We start from the raw sequence: 22,401 nt of genomic DNA on the forward strand, positions 1-22,401 counted from the left end.
CCATAACTTGCTCATTTTGGGGGCCATGAGTTTGAGGAGCAAGTGTGGATAGGCGAACGCTGCCAGCACCAGAGTGAAGGCCAGCGTTATAGAAAGGGGGCTCAAGTAAATTGTTGTGAGCATGTTGGAGCACGTTCTCAACTGCTGTGGAACCTTTTACCTCTTCCAGAAACCTTCAACGCGCCACAGAGGGTTGCCCACGCGCGCACTACTACTGCGGGGACTTTGAAACCTTTCAAACTCCCGCCCATAATCCCATAATCACGTGCCCCCCTAGGTGTTAGCGGAACAAAAATTATTCGTGTTGTAGTCCGAGTGAAATGTATTCGAAGGAGGTGCCAACGGGTGTTAAGAGAATGCACGCAACAGCGGAAAACTAGAAATAAAACAAAATAGAAAGGAGACCGCTGATCAATGACATCCGCCACACTGGCATCACCAGGGCGGCGTCACGATCGCTGATGCTCGGCGACTTCCGGTTGGCGATTCAAAATGGCCGCCAGAAAGAGAACGCAAGAGGAGAAGAATTTAAAAACTCTTCGAGAACTCGCCGCTTTGCCAGCGAATAAGCAATGTTTCGACTGCCACCAGCGGGGGCCAACTTACATAAACATGACAGTAGGATCCTTCGTTTGTACGTCGTGCAGCGGAATCCTGTAAGTGCCGTTTTGTGACCCAGTGTCAGTTGTGAAGTATGCGTAGTTAGGGCTACATTTCGGCCCTGCTCTGTCGTGCCCTTCATTCATTTGCTGCTTCGTACCTTTTATTCAGCTCCGGGCCGAGTTCGGCAGCGATTTAGGTTGTTCGTGTTGCTAACGAGGTCCCAGCGCCGCGAATGTACGGGTCGGCCGCCGGCGTACTACGTGGGCCGTTTAATGACTAATTAGGAACGACCGTTTCCTCGACGCACTCATGTGCTAGTCTGCGCTCGTTACAGAGGCACATTGAATGCGCGACGCCGCCTAAGCGCGTGACATTTTAATGTTCAATATCATCCGAAGTGCCCTCGAACACAATGCGACTACTCAGCCGTAATCGTTGAGGTAGCTTGTATTCTTAAATCCAAAAGCTTCTCGTGAAATCGTTGCTAGGAGAAAAACTAAGCAAATAAAACCAACTTCGGCACATCTGGGATTGGCAAAAATAATATGAAATATGCGTATATGGCAAACGGACAGGCGGTGTCTACGTATCGAGTGCATGAAATTCCTTTCTTTTTTTCCTTTTTTTTTTTTCTTGTGAGTGTTACCAATATTTCGATTTCCGATCGATGACAGTTATCGCTCATAGACATTCCTCAGCCAGAATGCCTATCAGCTGTTTGAATTCCGGCACTGCGCAATCAGAGCAACGAGCCAAGTTCGCGTGTGAGGGATGTTGGCCGGTGCGCTCAATCGCACGCATAGAAAACCGTCCAAGCATTTTGTGATGACGCCCCGTGACACATGCACCTGGCTTGAAGGTGTGTGCGTATGTTCTCCATAGGTTAACATCTGAAAGTCTCAGAATAAAGCGTTAGGAAAAAAAAAAAGAAAGAAAACCTCGAGAGGAATTGGAATCCACACCTGTTTACGGTTAAGGAACTTAGATAAACGACTTTTTAAGAATGATCACTGTAATTTCGTCAAAACACACACTACAGCGCACACTGTAGTGTGTGTTAATATGAGCAACCAACTCGCGTGTTACTGAAATCACTGCTCGCATGTTGTCACACATTGTTCTGTTCAGTTTTGTTCTGTTTACCATGAACACAAACTGCTCTTGTGCTTAGCTTCAGCCAAAGGGATAGTGTAGATCGTTAGGTGACGAACTGCGACTAAGTGATGAAAATTTGAATGGAGCTGACTTTTGTGTGACTGATTGGATTTGAGCCCTTTACTGATGTTAGCATAATATAAATTGGTCCTGATTGGATTTGAGCCCTTTACTGATGTTGGCATAATATAAATTGGTCCTCATGTTGTCAAGAACAAAGAAGGTGCAATAGGTACAGAAGGTGCTATATCTGTGAAGTAGGTCACAATTCACTCTATCCTGGGCTTGTCATACAATGTGTGTCCCTAGCGCAAGTCACCATGACCTTTGTGCTCTGAGCTCTTAGAAAAGATTGTGAATGAGCAAGTATAGTTCTGGGCTAAAGCATGCAACTGAAGCTACTCTAGAAGATCTGAATCAGAACATTTATACTCATCACTGTCATAGGCAGTGTTGGAAAGTACTTCAGGTACATTGTACTTAAAGCACTACTTCAAGTAGGTTCAGGAAACTTGTACTTTACTTGAAGTACATTCTCTTACTATGTACTTGTACTTTGCTTGAAGTAATTTTTTCTGGTACTTTTCAAGGAAAGTACAATTCTCGACCTCAAAGTACATTCCCCAAATTTGGTTTGTTAAATTTGTATCATGAAATGATGCTCTGTCAACTTCGAAGAAAAACTGGGAGGGATATTCTACTCTCACTAGAAACGCAAGCAGACAATGCACCGCTACATTTGTTTTGGGGGCGGCTTTCCTGTAGGTTTTTGAACGCTCACTACTTCTCGGTCGGTCAGCACAAACCAAAGCAAAAAACGCATCGCTCCGTTTTTTGTTTTTTTTTGGAAAAGAAAGGGGCGGTTTTTTTTTTTTTTTTTTTTTTTTTTTAGATTTTTAATCTCTTTCTAGTTCTCAATCGGTCAGTACAAGCGAGGAGCTTAAAAATATTAGGGGAGCAAAATGAATCATATTGTAGCACTTGAGACTGTGGTGCGGAAAAATTAAACTTTCAGGTCGAAGAAAAAGACAACAGAGGAAAACGTCACAATGTTTTGAGACATTCTCTTTTGTCTTTACCTTCGACTTGAAAGTTGCCTAATTTTTTTCGCACCACCATCTCAGCTGTCACATTATGATTAATTATCACCAGCTCGCTTGCACACTTACTGTTTGTTTCATTAAGGAGAGGACACTCCTCTATGAGAGGATTGCTTGCGGAAGCTACGGGGCTGACGTCATGCTCACTCCTAGTACATTTAACCCCCTTGAGTGCAACAATCCAGTGCAAGCAGCACCAAATTCAGAAAAGGGACTTCCGAATTTGGCTGCATTTTTGAAAATAACTACTCTGTGGCCACTTGGCTTTATCAAATATTTGCTGCTGTTTTTGAAAATAGGGTCATGGACCCCTGATTACCCCTGGGCGATGCATATAAGTTAAAAAAATCACTGTTTAGGGGAATGAAAGGGCATCATGAAAGATTTGGTTAAAATACTTGTACTCTAATTTGAAAGTACATTGTATTTATAGTACTTTTTTTCAAGTACATTGCACCCAGTGTACTTACCATTTTATTTGAAGGACATCACGTTTCATTTACTTTGTACTCAAAGTACTTATTAAATATACTTTACCCAACACTGGTCACAGGGATCCATTAGGAATGGCATATCCATTATTAATAGAACTTTTATTTGGCAATTTTCACTGATGTAACACACCTCATAAAGTGCCTTTGAGGATTATTGACTGAACTGAATTTAATATTAATAAATATGCTTCTCTAGGACATGAACCAGTTTGACAGTTTGTCTTCTCTGCATGTAGGATCTACAAATATTACCCAGAAAACGGTCAAAGTTTTGCTTCGATTTTCAAAGAGTATTTTAGATGCTGTGGTCAATGCCAAAGGGCCCCTGAAAAGAAAAGTTATTTTTAAACAAACTAATTGGGACACACGTGTCAAAAAAGAAATTTTACGCGAAAAATTTTTTTTTAGCAATATTGACAGTGCGAGACGCGATTTAGTTGGCAATCACCTCCTTTCCACTTGCTTTCTCTCTCGGCATTTCAGGCACGTGGAGGAGAGGTGGAGTGGCCTCGCCCTTAGGTCCGAGATGGTCATTCCAGAATGACCAGTGACGTCATAGACTTCTTGCGCAGAATTTAAAATAAATCTCTCATCGTCAATATTGCTCTTATAAATTTTTTTATGCGTACAATTTATTTTTGACATGCGTGTCCCTTCCAAACTGCCAAAAAAAAATTTTTTTTTCTTTTTAGGAGCTTCTTAAAGTTATGTCTGTAAGGTCCCCGTATTGTGTGCTGGCATATGAAATGCACTTCGTCTGAGTTGAGTTTAGAATGCCTATAGAGGTAGAGTTGTTCTCTAATGGAGCATGGTAGCCAATACAATCGTCCTGGAGAAATTTTCGACAAAGGGCATCTGTTGATGGAGTGCACAGCCTAAAAAATTATATTTGAACATCTGTAAGCTCTGAAATGGAAGGTATGTTTTCTTGTTTTTTTCGACTGCTGTTACAGGAGATTGCTGCCGTTTGCTCATTTCTGTGTTTTCTTTTTCGTTTCTCTTTGGCCACCCAAGACGCGGCTTGAATCCCCCCCATCGTGTCAAATCCATCACCATGACGACATTCACACCAGAAGAAATAGAGCAAATAAAAAACAAGGGAAATGAGGTGAGTGTCAGTTTTATAACCTCAAGGTTATGGCACATTATTGTTTTGATAAATGAAAAAAAGAAAAAAAAATGAAATTTTTTTGTTTAGCGTGATACAATTTTTGCATGTGAAGAAACGTTGCAATTCAGAAACAAAAGGTTGTCTGCTTCAATATACAATGCAATTTTTATTGAAGCAGAAAGCCTAGAATGCACGCATATTTCACTTTGATTTCTGAAGCTTTTTCAATAGAACGTAAATTTTCTATCCCTTTGGTTATTCGAAAAAAGGTAATATTTACAGGAAAGTTCCTTCTCTGGAGGAAGTAGCGTGGTTTTCTGGTTAAGATGGGTAGCCAATCAAACTTGGGATCAGGTAAATTTTCTCTAGAGAATTATCCCCAGAGAATTATCCCCATATTGGCGGCCTGGGTATGTTTGAGTTTAGAGGGGTTACATACAAAAATGTAAATCTCTTGTCGCTGCCAACTTCAATTACAAGTATTCTTGATTCCTGTTGGGTTAAAACCATTTTGCTGTTTGAACTCGTATAAAACATTGCAACGCCAGATACATTCTCATACTGGATGAGGACAATTGCTTTTAATTTTGACAAAAATAAAATAAAAATATTTGACAAAAATAAAAAAAACAGTGCAACACCAGATAATTTTGTACCGAATGAGGTAATTTTTTTTCTGGTCTTAATTTTGACGAACAGTAATATAAACCTGTCCGAACTTAAATAATGCATTGCAATACTGCATACAGTTTCATACCGAATCAGGTAGTTTTTGACAAAATTGTAAAATTAAACTGTCTTTTTTTCAAATATTTGCTGACACCTGGGTGCACATCTGGGTTCGAGATTGAGTGGCTAGAAAACTATGCACTCGCATGCTTTTCATATCCGCTCGACCACACTCTTTGAATGCATTCTTACCCAAAAACATCAGCTACATCTTGTAGGCTCTTTGGGATGCTTTGACCTAGATATGGCTTCTCCAAACATGGCTTTTTTTCCCTATTGTGGATTACCTTTTGCCTGTAGGAAGAAGCAATCTTCCCCCTCTGCTTGGCCTGTAGAAAGAGAGGGAAGGCACCAAATTTATTTACTCTCAAACCCATATTTCCAAAAAAGGTTCATTAAACATGTTGAAACTATACGTAAAGTTTGATACCGAAAAGGTAGTTTTGTGTCTATTTAGAAGGTTTATACGTTGCATGGTGTGTTTATCTTGTTTTTGACAATGCCCTTGTGTGCACAGTTATCACATTCAAGCAGGCAACAAAACCTAGTCGCATGTTAGTAGCAAACATAATGTTTGTTTAATCTGAACCGAGCAAAATATTGTTAATTGAAGGCTAAACGTGGGATCTTCGTGTATACACATAACGCTGTCACGCTACCATTCAAGGTTTGTGCAGTAATTGGCAAAACTGCTTCCAAAAATGAGCAGAGAGCAGAAGTTCTATACCTCACTGATAGCAGCAGGTCATTGTAACGCCGACGGTATTTTGTGCTTTCCGGCTAATACAAGTCTTATCTTTGCCCTGCATAGTTTCACAAGCTTTTCCCATTGTTTCCGCTCTCAATGGGGTATCTGCATACTTTCGCTTCATCGGCCTTGCCACCAGGCAGTCAGGCCAGCTGCCAACCGCAAGATAAAATTAGTTGCACTTTAACTGAGTGGCCTAGTGCTTTCCGAGGAGACTGAGTCGGCACGTGTCGTTTCTAGCCAGCTCGGTGGCTCCGAGACAAAGTGTCGGCCTGCGATTACCCAGTCGGCAGGTTCGAATCCTAGCCAAAGTGCTCACACTTTGACGGAGGTTTATTGCGGAAAACACGCCGGGAAACTGAGATATTGTTTGCATCCCAAAACGTCCCCCCAGGTGGTTGAAATCATTCCCTTCGTTGGTTTGGCACGCAAAATTCCCAAACTTGACCTTTGTCCGTCGTGTTCGTCGTCTGTTCAGTACTGCAAGTACGTCTGGCTGGGCCTGTACGACTCGCGGTGCCCGATGGAGCCGGACTCGAGGGACGAGCAACGCACGAGAGACCTGATGATCCAGAAGTATGAGCGCAAGCGCTGGTACGTCGACCCCGAGATCGCCATGCAGAAGATGAACGCCGAACGCCAGCAGAGCAGGGTTGTCCAGTCTCCGGTCGGCAACAGCGTGGCCCCCAACAGCGTGGTTTCCAACAACGTGGTAGCCAACAACATCGTCGCAGCCAATAACTTGGTCCACTCCAATTCGGCCGTGCCGGACACGAAGCCCCTTTCAAGTCTTTTGGGCAAGAACAGCCTGCCTCTAGTCATTCACAAGTCACAGGTGCATTCTACTTTGTCGTCTGGTTGCAGTTGTGCCCCGTCTGCAACGTCGTGCGAAATTCTGGCACGAGCGCGTGGCTTTAGCTATACTCCGTTCACCCCCAAAGCTGATGGTGCGGCGGAAGCTACATGCTTGTTGAACCTGTCATACATTTTATTTTTCGTCGCATGATCACGGTCCCGCCCACACCCACGCACAGGCAGCAAGGTCAGGTGATAAAAGGGAGGCGATTGATCGGTCTGGAGAGCGCGTAGCTCCCACTGCACTGTCGGCTTAGGAGTGAACAGAGTATAAGGATGCGCTTGCGAGACAGCTTGCACAAATAAGGTGTTAAGTGTATAGGTGCAACAAAGTTAGCGGGAATATGGGACCAGTGTATTTCTGCAATGTGCTCGAAGTGCATTGATGAAGACGAAATTTTGCTGCCTAATTGGTGTCGAAGATGAGTACATTCCACTGCGCTATTGGTTTTGGTGACGGACTTGCAAGTCTACAAAACTACAAAAATAACTACAAAAACTGACTGTTGTTTGTTTCCTCTGTGTTGTGCCATGTCAATGTTTGCATCAGCACTTTTTGCAGTGTCGTATGTTGTGTATGAAATGGATTATAGTGTTGCTTATAATCCTCAACAAAGGCCAGCTGCTGCACAGTTTTTGCTTGAGACGAGGGATTTGTTTTATAGTCTTGGCTCAAATTTCTTAATGTAATCATGCTAGGGCTGCTCAGAAGTAAAATATCCCTCAGAACAATTGGCAAGTGAATAGTCACAGACACCTGCACATTACATTCCTTTCCATGCAATGCACTCGTATTTCACTGATGTGACGGTGTAACACCTCGTTACACGGGTATGTTTAACTCAATCAAAACAGTTGCAGTCTGCAAGTGGCCGTGCCGCGAGTCATATCGTTCGCTGTCATTGACAGGAGGTTCCAGAAAACCACCGCACGGCCCACTTTTGCCAGATCACGAGTCAAAAAAGCTTTATAGTTACGTCTTGAAACGACGCGGTTTTATCTTTTCGCGGTAGGGCAGCTAATCTCTCGTGGAAGCCGTGCGTGACCGTTTCATTGCCTACCACCCTGGTCTTCTTTTATCGTTGCTTACTGACAAATGCAAGTTGAACGTTGGGAGATCAGCACCTATGGGGATGGTTCGCACAGATGCGTTTGAGTGCACTCGACCGCATTATAACAGCTTGTGGCCGCTTATAAAAGGAGAACACTGGCGCCACCTACTGGCTAGCCCAGAAACATTTTTGATCTGCATATATTTTATGCATTCTTCTTTTTCACCGTGTGCTTGAAATAATTCTGACAGTATTACGAGAGATAATTTCTCATAGGCGGCGAAGAGATTTGATTTAGCAAATACTGCAAAACCTTCAGTCTGCTTGTACGCAGACAAGTGTTCTAAGGCCACTTGATAGATGATGCCAATATCTGAGTGTGCTCCCTCCTCATAGACCGTCACAAGCGCTCGCAATGCGGTTAATCACGCTCAAATGCAAACATGTAAGCCAGGCTCTAGTGTGGATCTTGCGCAAATAAATAAAGCTTTTTGTAGAGTCTGCTTAACATTTTTTTGTCATGCTTCGTGTTGCCCAACAGCCTTCCACTCCAAGCTCGGCGACGTGGCCAACGCCAATCTCGTCTGCGGCCGCCACGACCACTGGCAGCCAGCCACTGTTCAAGTCCAACGTAGACATTTTCGGAGCTTTTGGAGGGGACCCCTTCAGCTCTGGCTCCGTCGGATCAACCCCCACAGGTAGTGCTGTCCACCGTTCTGTCAGACTGCATTCGGTTCGTCGTAAAGACACCGCCAAATGTTCCCGAGTGTGTGACGTTCCATAGCATCGGTTGCTTGTACAGACCGTTCACAAAGTATCCACATTCGCACTGCTGACGTTGTGGTCCTGCATTGCCTCGCATTGTTGCCACACTTTTTACACGTGAGCAGGGTGTGATGTAGCTAAATCGAATGTGCCTAGTGTTAGGCATTCTGATATAATTTATGAAGCTTGATGTCTCGCTTTTTTTTTTTTTTAGTGATAAACATGCTTCATTTTGCTTCTAGCCTTGCTGTCCTCATTGGTGCATTTTTAGCCGCTTGCGTCACAGATTGTTGTTGCTTGAGCATTCCCAGAAAGTGTAAAAAGTCCAATGTTACAACTTGAGCTCGTGTTATGGTGCTAATTCATTTATGTGCGTACAGTAACGGGAAATGTTTTTTTTTTTTTTCTTTCCACTCCTGTAACCACCCTGACCAGGGTGAACAGTGTTGATGACTAATATAAATAAATAAATGAGCACCTCATTCATGGATGTGAGTATGTGATCCTGTCAAGAAGCTGCCTAAGCAAGTTTCACCATGATGCCCTTTCTCTTACGATGCCATTACATATTAAGGAGTGGAAGCTTAGGAAACCTGGTACTGCAGGTATGCTGAGGGCTTTAGGGACTAAGACCAAATACACAATGTTCCAAAAATCCTCAATTTGGATTGGAAGATAATTTATTTTATTTCTGCCACCGTAAAAAAGATAAAGCTTGATGGCAAGTTTGCTAGGATGAAACACAAATGGCTGATATCACGTGGTAAGACTTAAAATCTTGTAAAGGCTAGAGTGACTCGAATAAACGAAGGAGGGTGCCATATGGTCCAAAATGTCATACCGTTTTTGAATGTCGACCTGTGTTGTTTGAGGTTTGAGTAACTGGCCAAATTTAATTATGAGAAACATCTCGATTGAAGAAGCACAATTGAATCAACATTTTTTTCTTTCATTCTCGCAGTTCCTGCAAAAGCATCCCCATTCTCTGCAAATGGAAACTTTGCCAACTTTGACAGCGTCTTCTCAGGTGAGATATCTGCCTCTTGAGACGAGCTACTCTGCCCCCACATCTATACTGTGTTTTAGTGCTCTTCTTCACACTGTTGAAACTGAACCAAAGCATAAAAACGTGTGGCAACGTTTCTCTTATAATACGCGGCAGCCTACCGTAAAATACCTAGCGAGCGCCCACTCAAGATTGGGAGATGGTCGTGGAAAACTGGGGGGACGGGCACTTGCTAGGTCCAAGAGCGAAAATGCAGAAGGCGCATACAGCCGGGTGGGCCCTTGCTCTGTTCGAGCATTGGACTCAGAATGGCCGTCGTTCGAAGAGTAAGCCGAGCACTTCAAAACAGAACTTTAACATTGTTTTCGCCGACGAAAAAGTGCCATGCGACACTCAACGGAGTTTACGGGTTGGCGGCACTTGGCATAAAAGCTGGCACAACCCTGCCTAGGCCTAACCCCTTTCCTGGTTTCACCATTTGAAAACGGACCACAGGCCACAGCATGTTTGTTGATGTCAGTGTGGAGAGCAAGTTGTCTGCTTCTTGCGCAGGGATTGCGGTGGTGTCAGAACGACGCTGAGCTTTGATTGAAAGGATAGTGGGCAGACCTCAATGCTAGATGCCTTCAGGTTTACTTACTATTTTGTTCAATTTAGCCAATAAGAGCTCGGCGTTTTGACATCATCGCAACCCCTGTGCAAGAAGCAAACGAACTTGCGCTCCGCATATATCTGATGGACGAAATGTGTTCGAGGGCCGGGCAATTCCTTAAAAGGGTACTTTGGTGATTTTTTTGTGGTCATCGATTTGCCTCAAAAGTTCCTAAACGGACCAACAAACATACCTAGCTGAAATAGTAATCCAAATATTGGGTCGAATTAAGTTTTTTTCACAAAGTTATTGAATTTACAAGTTTGGTCCTGACCGCATTTTTTTAAAATGAAAGCCTCCTCTGGCAACAACGAAAAAGTGACGTCAGTGAAAGCCTCTACTTGTAATAATGAAAAAGTGACATCAGTGGAAGGCAGGAGTTCACTCTTTTGACTGTAGATTTGGTTCCTAACTGATTAAAAGCAGTTTCATGGTGTCAAATGAATGCTCTGGATGCTCACTCCAGCACCCGCGCAGCAGCACGAAACAAATGCTCGGCATACTCAATTTTTAGACTGGCTGCCTGACCTGTATGCCTGCCTTCCCCTAATGTCACTGCACTGAAAAGCAGGGGTATATTTGAGCGTTGGTTTTGGCATCTTTTTCACTTGCCGATTTCACAATAACTATTCTGAATTTCGCAATACTAAATAGCATACGAAAAAGGGTAATGGCCAATGATTCCGAAAATATAGTAGTTGGGGTAGCTCAAAAATTTGCCAGAGTGCCCCCTTTAAAAGCACAGGGTAAGGGGGAAAAAAATTCCATTTTAGTTTTTTCGCAATTTGAAAAGTTTATATTTTTCTCTGCATTTTCCTTTGTCACACTTTTTTTAGAAAGTCATATTTCGGGCTGAAAAAATCTTTTAAGGCAAAAGCCATAGTTGTCCCATTGCACGAAAAAGCGGCGTCCTTGTGCCTAAAAGATGGCCATAAAAATATGTCATGAGCACGTGCCGCTCAAACATATACTCAAGGACGATGCCGTCCTTGAGGTCGTCCTAGAGGTCATCCTAGACGTTGTCCTCTAGGCATCATTCTAGACGTCGTTCTCTAGGTGTCGTCATTGAGGTCGTTCTAGAGGTTGTAGACGTCATTCTTCGTGTCGTCCTAGAGGTTGTATAGACGTCTTCTAAACGTTGTTCTCGACGTCATCCTTAAGGTCCTCCTAGATGCCTTACTTGGCTTCGATATCCAGGACGTCGTCCTCGACATACTAGACTTTAATACGAATGGAAATATTACTCGAAAACATTTCTTCCGTGGGACTATAATGCCTTCGCTTTCCTACACGTAAGCAGTCTCAAGTGTACTCCTGTAATTTTGTCCGAAAGCAAGTAGCGGGTGACCACGCCCCTTTTGAAGATACACTCCCCATTAATCGATAAATTTTCCAACAATAAAAATTAATACCAGATTTAAAAGCATCCCTGGAATGAGCTACCTTTTAAAAATGATCTTTTAACTACAGTAAAACCTCGTTATAACAAAATGGGATATAACAAACTAATGCAAAGCAATCATAATTCCCCTTGCTTGCTAATAGTGGGAAGAAATGGACATTGGCTATAACAAACTAATGGTTATAACGAAAGAATTGCGATCGCTCCTTCAACTTTGTTATAACGAGGTTTTACTGTATTGCAAAGCTCTTTTTGAACCAAGACAATCCCAAGACGCTGTGCATGTTTTTTCCGTGTAGTATACTTTCATGCGCCTGTGTTTTTGAACGACAAAATGGCGACATTGGATGCTGTTCTTTCATTCAATGGTGGTAGCATCGCATGAGCCAATATTTTGAAGTCCTATGAATTAAACCCTGGGTGAAACACCATGAAGTGGCTGAGGGAAATTTACGTCGCTTAAATACTTTGTGGACCGAACAACACGACGGGTCACAAAAGAGGCCCCGGCAAGCAAGGCGACAAGCCGAAAAGCGAAGAAATGACTAGCAATGACTACCAAGCTGGTGGCCGTTGAAGAAATACCTCTGAGGATGTTGGTGCCTATAACAATGTTATTCACCTGTATTTTTACTTTAAAATCATTTATTTCAAAATAATGTTTTTCAGCACATACTACGTACCATTATTTCCTTAACCTGCCAAAATAGAGGGCCGATTTTTTATTTTTGTTAACACGTCACGGGGCGTCTGTCATTGCGCCAAATGCGAGGCTTGGAGAAATTGGCTGTCATCTGCTGGCCAAGAGTTGTCTGCTGCAAAAGCAACCAACTTCGGATGACCGTCCATTGCTGCAACATTGTCGTCTGCTAGAATAGCGAGCTCTTCGGTAAAAGTTCATAAGACAAGCATACACTCAATTTACCTGCGAACCTGTGACGGGTGCTAATGCCAGGGCCCAGTGCGATGTTTGGGCAGAAGCGGCCAAATACACGGCTGCGATTCGCAGCGGCCACGGCGCTACAAGGAGAAAAAAAATCGGGAGTGGATACGGATGTGGCAGCACTTTTTTTGGTTTAAATTAAATTGAAATTCATAAATATGTGATTATTTATTCCCTATTTTTCAAATCTTCTCGATAGAGATGGAATCTCACGACTTCAGTTGCGTTAAAAGAAAAAGAAGCCTAGAACTGCTTTTTGTCGCGGGAGGAGTTGTTGCTGTAGGGTAACGAAGCCCTTGTGGCCACAACAACGTAGTGTTATCACCTACCTTGCTCCGACGATCTCAGTTGGGTCGCTGGGGCCACAGGCTCCACAGTTCGCCAAGTCACTGTGAGACTGAGCATAATCTTCGTCGCTAAAGCCGCTTTGTCCGTGCCATGTCCATGCCGTCCGCTGGTCACGGAGATAATGGCCACCTCGGCGACGGGGCGCTCGATGCGTCTCTCATATTTTTGGAACTTGCTTAAAATAGGAGAGTGGGCGCTCAACGTGTCCTTCAATGATTTGTTAAATTTCTCAAAAGTAGGCGCCTATAGCGACATGGGTACACCCTCGGTATTTTAGGGTAGTTATGTTGTCTGAAACGTCTCGCCAAGCGGCGCGTTCACCGTTTGTCTGTGATTCCTCGATTTCCACCCGATGATGTCGCACTTGCGTCATGCTGTTGCCTACCACAGTCCTTCCTGGAGGTGGCACAGTGGCAAAAGGTGGATGGGACAGACACCCATTTTGCCATAGTTCACTCTCCAGTTCGACAGTCCACGGAAGCTTCGGCAGGAAGGAGTTGGGCCACCGCAGTGACGGCGACACTTGCATTCGCTCATCTTTTTTGCCCAAATTTTTACGACTAACCGCCGGGATTGCGACATCTGACGGTAGAACCGGCCGTTCCTGTAAGATAATTTGTGGCCACTTTGGGACCGCTTCCGTCGTATGGGCGGTATGGGACGTTGAGCGCGCCAATCAAAGACGTGCTCCAGGTCCCGTAGCCTAGTGGCATCTGTTAAAAGTCAAACGGGCCTTTTCTTCCAGCCAATGCAGAACCGCAGCCTTGTACACCCCCCGTTGCCAACAGCAGCAGCAACCACAATCACATGCCCGTGACAGAAGGCGGCGGATTCGTCGCGGCCTTTCCACCAATCTCGCAGCCGCCGGCCACAGCCACGAGCCTAGCCGTGGCCTCTCCCGTGACGGGGGCGTCGGGAGATCCCCCACAGACTAAGGTGCCCTCAGCGGACCGCTACGCGGCGCTAGCCGACCTGGACAACCTGTTCCATCAGGAGACTCCCTCCCAGCCGCAGCCACAGCCTCAGCCCCAGCCGCAACAGCAGCCGCTGCCGCAGCCAACGTACGGTGCCGCGACATCTGCCTTCGGGGCCCCGCCTGGTGAGTGAACTGCCTGCTCGGTGAACAGGGGTAATCCACCTTGTTTGGAAGGACTCGTGCCTCTTGTCAAAGACCCGGTTCGAGGATTTTTTGTAGGAAACTAGAGGAAATGAGGGGTGTTATTAGGAAGAAGCAAGGAGAAGCTTCTGTGTAAGAACTTGGTGGTGAAAGATGATCCGTAATGGGCCCAGAAGCAATGTTTAGTAGCTCGGCGCAGGCTGCCGTTGCTCGGTAGAGCCAACGAGTTTGATCTAGCTTTATGGCTCGAAGGAACGTTTGCACTTTCTCATCACGCTCGTGCAAGTTCTTACCGAAAAACTTTCAAACCAGAAATTCTGAAAATGGTAGATGTAGATTTTATTTCAATATGCAATATATAAGGACCATTTAAGTTGACAGTTTTCTTTTCAATGCACCCTCTGGGCTGGTCTTTCCTCTTGACATTCCTCAATGCCTTTCGACGCAGCATCTGCGACCTCGAACCCGTTTGCCGCACCTGCTCCAGTCTGGGGCATGGGCCAGCCACAGCCCCAGCCGTCCCAAAACTCGGCCTTTGGGACTCCAAACCCTTTCGAAGGCATGGCACCAGCAGCCATGGGTGGAGTCTTTGGAGGCCTGGACAACGGCACGGGGTTCGTACTCTTGCCTGATTGACCTCGAAAGACAGTCGACTTTCGAGTGGCCTTAGAAACCCTCATATAAGAAAGTGTAGGCTGGTTCACACGGCCCCGTTTTCTTATGTTGTGTTACATTACGGAAGCTGACATCTGCTTACGTCGAGAGTCGCTGGAAGATCGCTTTTCACAAAGCGTGGTAACCAATTGAAGGAGTAGTTTTGCACGTGACATACGAAGCACGGAAGTCTCGGCGACATGTAATGTAACATAAGAAGACATAAGTTAACAGCCCTGTGTGAATGGGCCTTATGTCTGTGCCAGGGTAAAGCAGGGGGCACATGAGAGATGAAAACGGGCGCCGCGCGGTAGTATCATAGCAACCAGTGGTGGCGTCCCTAAGTCACTTTTGCGCGGTGCGGCATCGCTCGTATCTGATAGATACAGATAAAGCCGCGCAGTGCGCCTGTGGCGCGCGGCACCCAGTTTCACCGCTCATGTGTTTCATGCTTAACATCTGCTATGGTTGTGACCATGAAGCTCCAGTGTTATCTGTTGTGTCAATTAAAGGCTGTTTCTTGTTTCTGACATACGAGTTTCAATGTGACCGACCACGTTACGACTTGCATTCCACTGCAACGCGTTGCATGGACGTTGGGTTGTCGTAGCAACTGCATCGTCACAAGCAGTCTTAGTGCATTGGGTCGTAATCAAACGGAGATGTCTGAACCAACGTTTAGAAGCTATAGACCAACAGACTGTTTACAAACTAGCCCGCATTTGCCCACACCAGGTGTGGGCACTGCACGGGTGCAGAAACCACATTCGTGTGAGGTGAAGTTCCTGCGCGTGTGCCATGGCGACACCAACGCCACCGCAGAGGCGCAATGTCAGAGCCACGTAGTGCCCCCTTGGGGAAGTTTATAAACCTCTCACTGTACTTGTCATGAGTACGTCAAAATAAATTTGAACAGCAATGGAGGCTTCATTCGACGCAGATGTTTCGGGAAGAGGCTTCCTTTTTTTAAGATTGAACACACTATGGTCTGTTGCAACTCTAGATCAGCAGCAGGTGCTCTGCCTCCAGCACGAGCTCTCTACCTTCCGCAACAGTTTGGCGCACGTGAAACCAGACACACCGGAAGGCAATGAGCACTTGCTCTAGGCAGAGCATCTATACTGCCAATCTTACGTTCGAGCAGACTATACAGTTGCAGAATGTTTTGCTCTGCAACTGTTGTTCAAATTTCTCTGAATGCTTATAATTTTATTGATAAAAATTACCTACCGTAAAATACCGGGCAAGCGCCCACTCAATATTTAGAGATAATTGCAGAAAAACGGGGGATGTGTACTTGTCCGGTCATAAATTTTACACATAAATGTACTGTAGATATTTTCTGAGATCTTAGAAATTTGGATACAGGCGCTTAATGTGGAATGGGCGGATGCACGGTATTCTACGGTATATAAACATAAAAAAATGCGTGAACTCTGCAGCAGCAGCATGGTCCCGGCAGCTCCCATGGGGGGCGTGTTCGGCACCGGAGCCCCACCCAACGGCTATGCCATGGCCCCGCCAGCGGTGGCGCAGCAGAAGGGGGTGTACCCCGGCTGGGGTGTGGCCTCGCCCCCTGGGGGAGTGGTCTCTCCGCCCGGTGGAGTCAATGCCTGGGGCAAGGTGGGCAGTGCCATGAGCCACGACTGGTCCCAGATGGCTGCGCCGGCTCCGGTCAATCCCTTCCTGGTGCGTGATATTTTTGAATTGAATGCAATGGTTTGACCTTCCGTGTCGGTCAGTCACAGTGTTGCTAGATGTCATCGCGGAAATCTGCAGGCTTGTTTCTTGGCAAGTTGGCTGGTTTCATATGGTTGAGAAAAATGTCGAAATGGTGCGAAGTCTGGATTGAAAAGCGACAAGCATGGTGTAGAGGGCGCTAATGTAGCGACCGAATTGTATCTAAATTGTGTTGCCCCCTTTCGGCGATGATTGTATTTATAAAAGCCGTGCATAATAAATGGGGGGCTTTTTTTGACCGATGCACTTGGCTGGCGGGCTCCTTGCCTTTGGTCGCCCCAAGTACGAGCGGCCTCGGACTTTCGGGCGCTCTCGCGCCTCGCGCCTCACTATTACGTGACGTGGTGCCCTTACATTGTGGAAGTAGTAGTCTGTGCCCTGGTTTGCGAGCTGCGTTATTTAGTAATACTTATTTAATGCGCATTCTTTAATAATGACAAGCACAGACGTGAAACAGACTTGCGAACAATCCTGATGCTAAATGTCTTCAGTGATTGTTTTTCTTAGCTCCCAGACAAAAATAAAATAAATAGAAAACTGAATTTTCTTTTTATGTTGCAAATGCAGGCACACTAAAATTCAAAGCCCGATATTTGAATCCTAGGTATATACAAAATGTGTGCACAGGGCAAGTAGCAAAACGGCATTTCTGCCATTTTATGCGCACCCCGGGTTGTCTGCCCGTACATATATGTCATCATCTCCTTTTCAGGTTATTTTCGTATTGCCAAAAAGTTTTCTCAAATATCACTTTTGATGGTATCAAGATAGTGAACCGAGAGGCAACTATTGGATAGTCGACTATCGATGGTACTATTGACAAGACCTAACTCTCAGTGTCCGTCTACTAGTGATGCAAAACTATTGATAGTGCACCATCGATAGTTGTCGACACTATCGGTAGTTTTTTATAGTTTAGAACCACAAACAGGGATTATGTCTTTTGCCCTTACAAAACGTAGTGTCCAAGTGTGCTGGTCCATGTTCTGACCTTGAGGTTTTCTGCTGTTGTGACCAATATGTTTATTACTCATGATAAAGCCTGTAGCTGATCAAGTCTTGTCTCTCTCCCCATCAGGTAGCCGTAAGGGCAACATACCCTTGCAGTTTCACAGCCCTGCAAGAAGTTTACATCAGTCCCAGAGTGCCTCACACTATATGTGGACTTATTTTTGCAGTTACATGTTCAAAGGGTCAGTAGGCATAGTACTACTATTCATTGCCTCCACTTAGTTCCCTTTCCTCAGAAAATGCTGTTCGGGATCAGCAACATCACTGAATTTAGATACGGCTCCTGAAATGAGAACCAGTCGCCTACAAAGTGGAGCATTTAATTAGTATTTGCCTGGGAGTACTCTTCTGCATCAGCAAAAGCACATTCTAAAAGGAAGGTTAGAGACACTGTAGAAAAATGCCGATACGCTCGTTCGCTATAGTTGGTTTCAGGTTAGGAAGTTGGGATATGCCTTTTTCTCGAGTGCCTCGTTGCCTACTGCCAAGCTCTGCACGCGACGAAGTGTTTTTAAAGACGGAAAGTTTGTGCTCAAGGCAGAGCATCTGCTGTGTTCTTAACCTGTATCCGACTATATAATATTGCACTTTCTCTCCGACAAGTTCTAAAGGTTGCCCTCAGTTTTAAGAGTGCAGATTTTAACATTCATATTGCTTTGCGGCGCTTGTTGCAGGGCGGCCAAATGCCAAGGACGAACTCCAGCAACCCATTCCTCTGATAGCAGGCACCGAAACAAGTCGCTCGACCGTGGGGCGGCGTTGGGGGAACAGCCGGGGGACTACGGACGAGGAGGCTTTTTTTGTTCCAGCGTCAACCGCGCTTAGGTTTTTGCCTGCAATTGATCTTCTCGCCCTAGAGGACGGTTTCGATGTCGTCGCTCTCTCAGCAGTGATCTTTCTCCCACCTTCTTCTCTTCTCCGCCCTTCTTTTTCTCCTCTTTTTGTAAAAGAAGCGCTGCGTCTTTGTCTAGTCTCGTTTTCTCGTCGCGCGAGGAAGAAGAAACATGTTCAGAGCTCGGAGGGAAGTAAAAAGAAAAACACGAGTCAAAGCAGTTTTCAGGTTTTTTTTTTCTTCCGCTCTCTTCCTCTTTCTGGCGAGTGTTGTTACGCTTGTTCCCGCCCGTTCTCTACAACGGCGGGAAGCCACATTGGAGTGCTTTTTGCGCAAAGTTTACATCCTTTTTTTTTTTTTTTAACCGACTTTAACTTGTTACCTGGTACATAACGTGTTTAGAATGCCAGCTTTTTCGTATTGCCAGCGAGATTGACGTTGTTGAAGATGGCGGTTTTACCGAAAAACAAACATCATCTCCCCGTGGGCTTTGACATGTCCAAGGGGAAACATTTTAAGGATGGGGGGAGAGGGAGGAATGTCAACAGTGGTTGTGAGCTAGAGGGGTTCTCTTTTTCTCTTTTCTAAGTGCATCTTTTGCTCCCTTCGCAACCACTGGTAACCCAACACGAGAGTGGTCGTTACTTGAGAACGTCTTATCGCAGCGTTGACTTCGTGGTCGCCAAATTTTTTTTATTGAGCCGTAGAAAAGAACTAATTGTGGGGCATTATTATTATTACTGTAGGCACGTTTTAAGTATCTCGTTTTCTTTTTTGTCTGGAAGCATTGCGTTCTTGACACAGTAAACTGCGGTTTTTCTCGAGGTAGGCAAAGACTGCATTGACGAAATTCCAACGAGGCACACAGTACGACTTTTTGAACTGGGATAACGGTTAATTTTTTTTTTTTTTTTTACTACTAATCTAACACAGGCTGCACTTGGTGCTTTGTCTAGTGCGACGCGTGGGGAAGGACCAGATTTCTTTTGCTGTGTCGAGAACTTCGTCCAAATTGTGCTTCCAGTTTGAGCGTTTACGTTGGCTGCGTTCTGCCCGTATAGTAAAAGAGCTGGTCTCGTGCATCCATCTGTTCATCTGTTTTTGGTCTCCGAGCGGGGACGTCTTCGAGGCCAGCGATGCAAGCGTTGTAGCGGGTAGTGTCGCACAGATCCCGAGGTATCGAAAGTGAGTAAAGAATACCAAGTTGTGTGTACATACAATAAAAAAAAAGAAAAGAAGGCTTTAAGAGCATGTAGCATGTGTTATATGCCACTATTCCAAAAATTGTTTATTACAAGCAGTTTTTTTTTTTGTTTTTTTTGCGTCTTTGCAATAAATAGTGTAGCATGCTTTCGTAAACCAGCGTCATTTTTCCCCAAGTGCCTACGAACTATGCACGCCAAACACGTGCGAGAGCACAATTCAAACATATATTTCTGGTCTTTAATGGCATTTAATGGACTGATCTTGCGAAGCATTTTGCACATGCACGGAACCGCCATAGCTTTAGTTCACAAGAGACTGGCGGCAGTGCCGGATACTTCTCGGGCTCTGCACGCGCACAGCTCTAGCGAGGTTGTCGCATTTGTAGAAAGACTAAAGTTATCTCGATACATTGCGGTCGTGTAGCCAAACTGGCTGGTGAGATTGGTCTATTGAATAAAAGTCTGCTGAATGCAGAGAATGATATGGAAAGTATGCCTTATATTCACAGAGGGCTTGGCTAACTCTGGTAAATTGCAATAGGGTCTGTTGTTGCATGTGCAGCAGGTTATCGACAGGGAGTCTATCTGTGCTCAATACAACGACATGAGCCGCCGCTAGCAATGCAAAGCTCTTGCGAACAGTCTACAAAACGTCCTTAATGCTTTTGAATAGCTGTCGGTGATGGAAGTGCTGCGCCAAATTGCGCCATGAGCGAATAGAGAGTTTTAGTAATATGTATAGGGGCAAACGCAAACCCCCTACGTTAGCGTTAACGTTGCGTTTACGGAACGTTATGGAGCGCGTCGAATACGCACTTTTAGTACAGCGGAAGAACGCATATGTAAAGACTTGTAGCGCCATCTAGATGTGCTCCTGTAAACTGCTTCAAACAATCCAAGGCGGGTATTCGGTCAAGCCAATCCAAAGCCCCGATTCTCCTCGCTTTGTTACGGAAGTGCGTGTTTCCGTGTGCCTGTTGTGTACGTGTTTTGTCTTTTTTTTTTTTGTACCGACCGCACGGTAAACACGTTTGTACCGACCGCACGCCAACGTTCTTGGCTATCGACACTCATCTTTGTGGGTGCTCGAAAGGGTTTGTCGCGTTGACTTCTTTGAGGAGGTTGATGTCATTTTTAATGGTAAAGCGAACCCATACAATGCGCGTAACACTTCCGCTGGTTTGCCTCACCGCCGCCATTTTTCAAACTGGACTAGTCTCGCGCTCTCCCGTGCACGACGAGAGCAACGAGATGGCTCGCAAGGGGCCGCTACGTACGTTCGCAAAAATCGATAGCGAGCATACATACGCAAGGCTCGCCGCAGTGTGGCGCATGCGCAGTGTGGAGGACGCAACGTTAACAAATGGGGTCTGCGTTTGCTCCTATACATATTACCAAAACTCTCTAATGTCTACTATATTTTGTGCCAAAGCCGCATTTTTAGTGAGAATTGCGCCACACCCTCGGTGGAAGATAGTGTTCGGAGCTAGCCTCGAACCAGGAGTGGTTAGTTCCACGCCGCTGCGGAGGGTACTGCAGTATGGGGTCCCTCCTCGGCAGCCACGGTGCCAGCGGCGTAGCGTGCTCACCTTTTTCACGGTGTGGTGGTGTGTGGCCAGCGGCTGGCCTCGTGTTTTGCTTTGGTGCTGTGTCGATCACAGGTGCCACCATCGTGCACGAAGATGAGCTTTAATCCGAAGAAGCCATGTTATAAGAATGGGAAAGCAATGCTTCGTTCCCAACTGCAGTTAGGGGTACCAGAACTGTGCAGAGCGAGTGCCCTTGGTTCAAGCTCCATCGAATGACGCTCGGCTGGAGCAGCGGTGGAAGACAGTTTGGGAGGGACCCCATACTTGGGCCACATCCTATCCCTGTGCGAGTGAAGCCTGGAGCACTGTGGAAGAAACACAGTTTGGGGGGACCCCATGCCTGGGCGCCATCTATCCCTGTGCGAGTGAAGCGCGCTCGGTGCCCGAACATAATGTGGCCACTGCGTCGGACGGAGAGTCATCAGCCAAACGTATTTCTTTCACTGTGGCCACACTTGTGCTAAGGTAGGCTTGAACAAAGAATTTTTTGTTATTGGTTCATTCCAATATTTAGAGAAGGAAACAAAAATGGTACAAATAGGTGTTTTATAGCATCTCTACCCGCCTTATAGTTTGTTTAATGTTGGGTCGAAGCACAGTTGAACGTTCAGACACACTAAAAGCGCAGGTCACGGGACTTTAGCTGCACTTGATTTGTCTAGCTGATGAAAAAGCATGTAATATAGTGCTGCCACAGCTACCAGTCCGAGCTAACCCGTGCTCCTGGCTTTGAGACGTGTATTTCTGTTGCGAGCGCTCATTCTGCGGAAGAATGTCGCCTGCGCTTTGAGTTTAAATGAAACAAAGTAGATACTTCTCGACAACCACCGTCCTGACATTCGTCATATTCCGTCATCGTCTGAATTTCGAGCCAATGTCTGGCGCTAAAAGTCGCGAGAAAAATTTGCAATATAGTGGTACGTCGGCTACTGTAAGAACACAGTACCCAGGGTTCTTTTACTCCTAAAGATATCACTTGATTATCATGTCTGCCACATGCCTTTATGTCCTGGCTACAGTGTACCGTGGCACTTCCGCCACTGGCGTCAATCTTCACGGCCTCGCACCGGTGCGCGCACTGCGAGCTTCACTGCTTTGCACCGAGGTGCTAGGAGCAGCGACTGACATAGGGAAGCGCATGGGTTAGTGTGCTTGGCTCGAAAATTATGCTCAGTTAATTTACAAGTCGACCATCTTTGTTTTGACATCCAATTTTCAAAAACTGTCCCCCAAATGGAAAAGAAAGTCTATATTAGTATAAATACGGTAGTCAAATGAAAGGGCAGCAAA

At 45.4% G+C, this 22,401-nt stretch overlaps 1 protein-coding gene across 1 annotated transcript; it reads left to right on the forward strand.

Moving 5' to 3' along the window:
- Positions 1-416: 416 nt before the first annotated feature.
- LOC8033589 (arf-GAP domain and FG repeat-containing protein 1) lies at positions 417-19,676 on the forward strand. The gene is made up of 9 exons (XM_040207592.3): positions 417-656; positions 4,367-4,460; positions 6,419-6,775; positions 8,389-8,545; positions 9,574-9,639; positions 13,709-14,062; positions 14,529-14,694; positions 16,177-16,423; positions 18,160-19,676. The coding sequence occupies exons 1-9, from the start codon at positions 493-495 to the stop codon at positions 18,202-18,204; spliced, it is 1,650 nt and encodes a 549-aa protein (XP_040063526.1). The 5' UTR covers positions 417-492; the 3' UTR covers positions 18,205-19,676.
- Positions 19,677-22,401: the final 2,725 nt, after the last annotated feature.

This window comes from Ixodes scapularis, unplaced genomic scaffold, assembly GCF_016920785.2.
Source record: "Ixodes scapularis isolate PalLabHiFi unplaced genomic scaffold, ASM1692078v2 PGA_scaffold5__190_contigs__length_132052651, whole genome shotgun sequence".
Classification (NCBI taxonomy): Eukaryota; Metazoa; Arthropoda; class Arachnida; order Ixodida; family Ixodidae; genus Ixodes; species Ixodes scapularis.